Source organism: Myotis davidii, unplaced genomic scaffold (genome assembly GCF_000327345.1).
Source record: "Myotis davidii unplaced genomic scaffold, ASM32734v1 scaffold385, whole genome shotgun sequence".
NCBI lineage: Eukaryota > Metazoa > Chordata > Mammalia > Chiroptera > Vespertilionidae > Myotis > Myotis davidii.
Genome location: NW_006296096.1, coordinates 494,676 through 496,083, shown reverse-complemented (window position 1 = coordinate 496,083; position 1,408 = coordinate 494,676). Strand labels below are relative to the sequence as shown.

At 39.3% G+C, this 1,408-nt stretch overlaps 1 protein-coding gene across 1 annotated transcript in view; it reads left to right on the top strand.

Annotated features, from left to right (window-relative positions):
* LRMP (lymphoid-restricted membrane protein) overlaps positions 1-1,408 on the top strand; it is a 65,001-nt gene that overhangs the window by 32,504 nt on the left and 31,089 nt on the right. Inside the window, exons 6-7 of the mRNA XM_015568678.1 lie at positions 248-395; positions 1,185-1,266. Of these exons, the coding sequence (XP_015424164.1) occupies positions 1,243-1,266 (24 nt within the window). The 5' untranslated portion in view covers positions 248-395; positions 1,185-1,242. The remainder of the gene's footprint in view (positions 1-247; positions 396-1,184; positions 1,267-1,408) is intronic.

The following is a 1,408-nucleotide window of genomic DNA, read 5'->3' as shown; positions in this document are numbered from 1 at the left end:
TTAGTAGGGTTTTCTGAATCCACCCCACCTCTTTTCCCCCTGATTTAAAAAAACAAACAAACACTTGGCATTTCTACCCTATATAATGAGACATCAAGGGAGGGAAGGGTTATGTTCAAATGTTAATAGAATTGAATTGACTTCTGCTTTTTCAGAAATGGTCCCATCTCAAGAGAGAGAAAGAAAATATACATATTAGTTTAAACCAAAAGTAAATTTGTTTTTATTCTTTTCTGTTCTGCTACAGATGCCTTGGATCTGGATAGTCTTACACTAATTCCAAGACCGTCACTGACCCCTTTCTCATGTACAGCTAACCAAATCCATGCTTCAGGTGAAAGGCCCGCATATGGAAAAATAGAGGATGGTGCCTTGGATGTGACTAGAACACACAAGTAAGTTAAAAGAGCAAAATATACCAGATATACCTACTCTCCTCTTCTTGGGTGGCCTGTTCCTATTGCCTGACCTTTTAATCATTTAGGTTTTCATATCCTGAGATCATAACATCTTTATGGTGGAATTTTTCTCATATAAACTCTCTAACTTTTTGAACATTGACAGTTTTAAAACAAAAATGGCTCTGTGGTTTTCTTGAAGTGCAGTTTTCTTGTTCTTTTGAATTTCATAATATCCACTTGGAAATGTAATAGACAAAAAATTACGCTACCTAAAATGTTTCTCAGTGTTTGGAAATATGCTATGCACTGCTACGTTCACTTAGCTAGGTTTTGATCACACATTTATTCCTGCGCACTCAGGGTTCTCAAGCCTTTGGGAACCCATCCCTGTTCTCACACACCCTCCTCTGAAGCTCATCTGCACTCGCTTACCTTTCTCAGTGAAGACTGACCTTCCCTAGGAAGAGCTCAGGAATGGCATTGAAGATTATGGGCGCTCTCCACCCCAGGGAAATTTCTCACCTGAATTAAGGGTGAGGAAGCAGGACTTTGAATTGCAAATTCTTCATTTTCATCTTTGGCTAGATTCTCTGTAGTTTGTAACTTCTCTCTAATGACAGTTGGAGCTCTCTTTCATTTTACCTTATGAAATCCATGAATCCATAGAACTCAATTAGGAATTTTGTAAAATTGGGGCGGGGGGCAGGGGAACTATGCTGTAATTTGGTATCTGCTGAAATGGGCAATTTTCCCACCTGTAGTAATAAACCTCTCTATTGCCAGGTTCCCAGGCCCTACAATTGGCCCCCTCCCGGGAACAGATCTTTCTAATTCCATCAAGATGAATGAGGACCTAAGTATGGAAGTGAGTGTTGGACTACATTTTAACTTCACTTTTAGGACTACCATATCCTGGTCCTTTTCTATGCTAGTCTTTCCTTTTTCTTTCTTTCTTTTTTTTTTCGGGGGGGGAGGGTTGTTTTTGTTTTTGTAACAACTGCTGACTT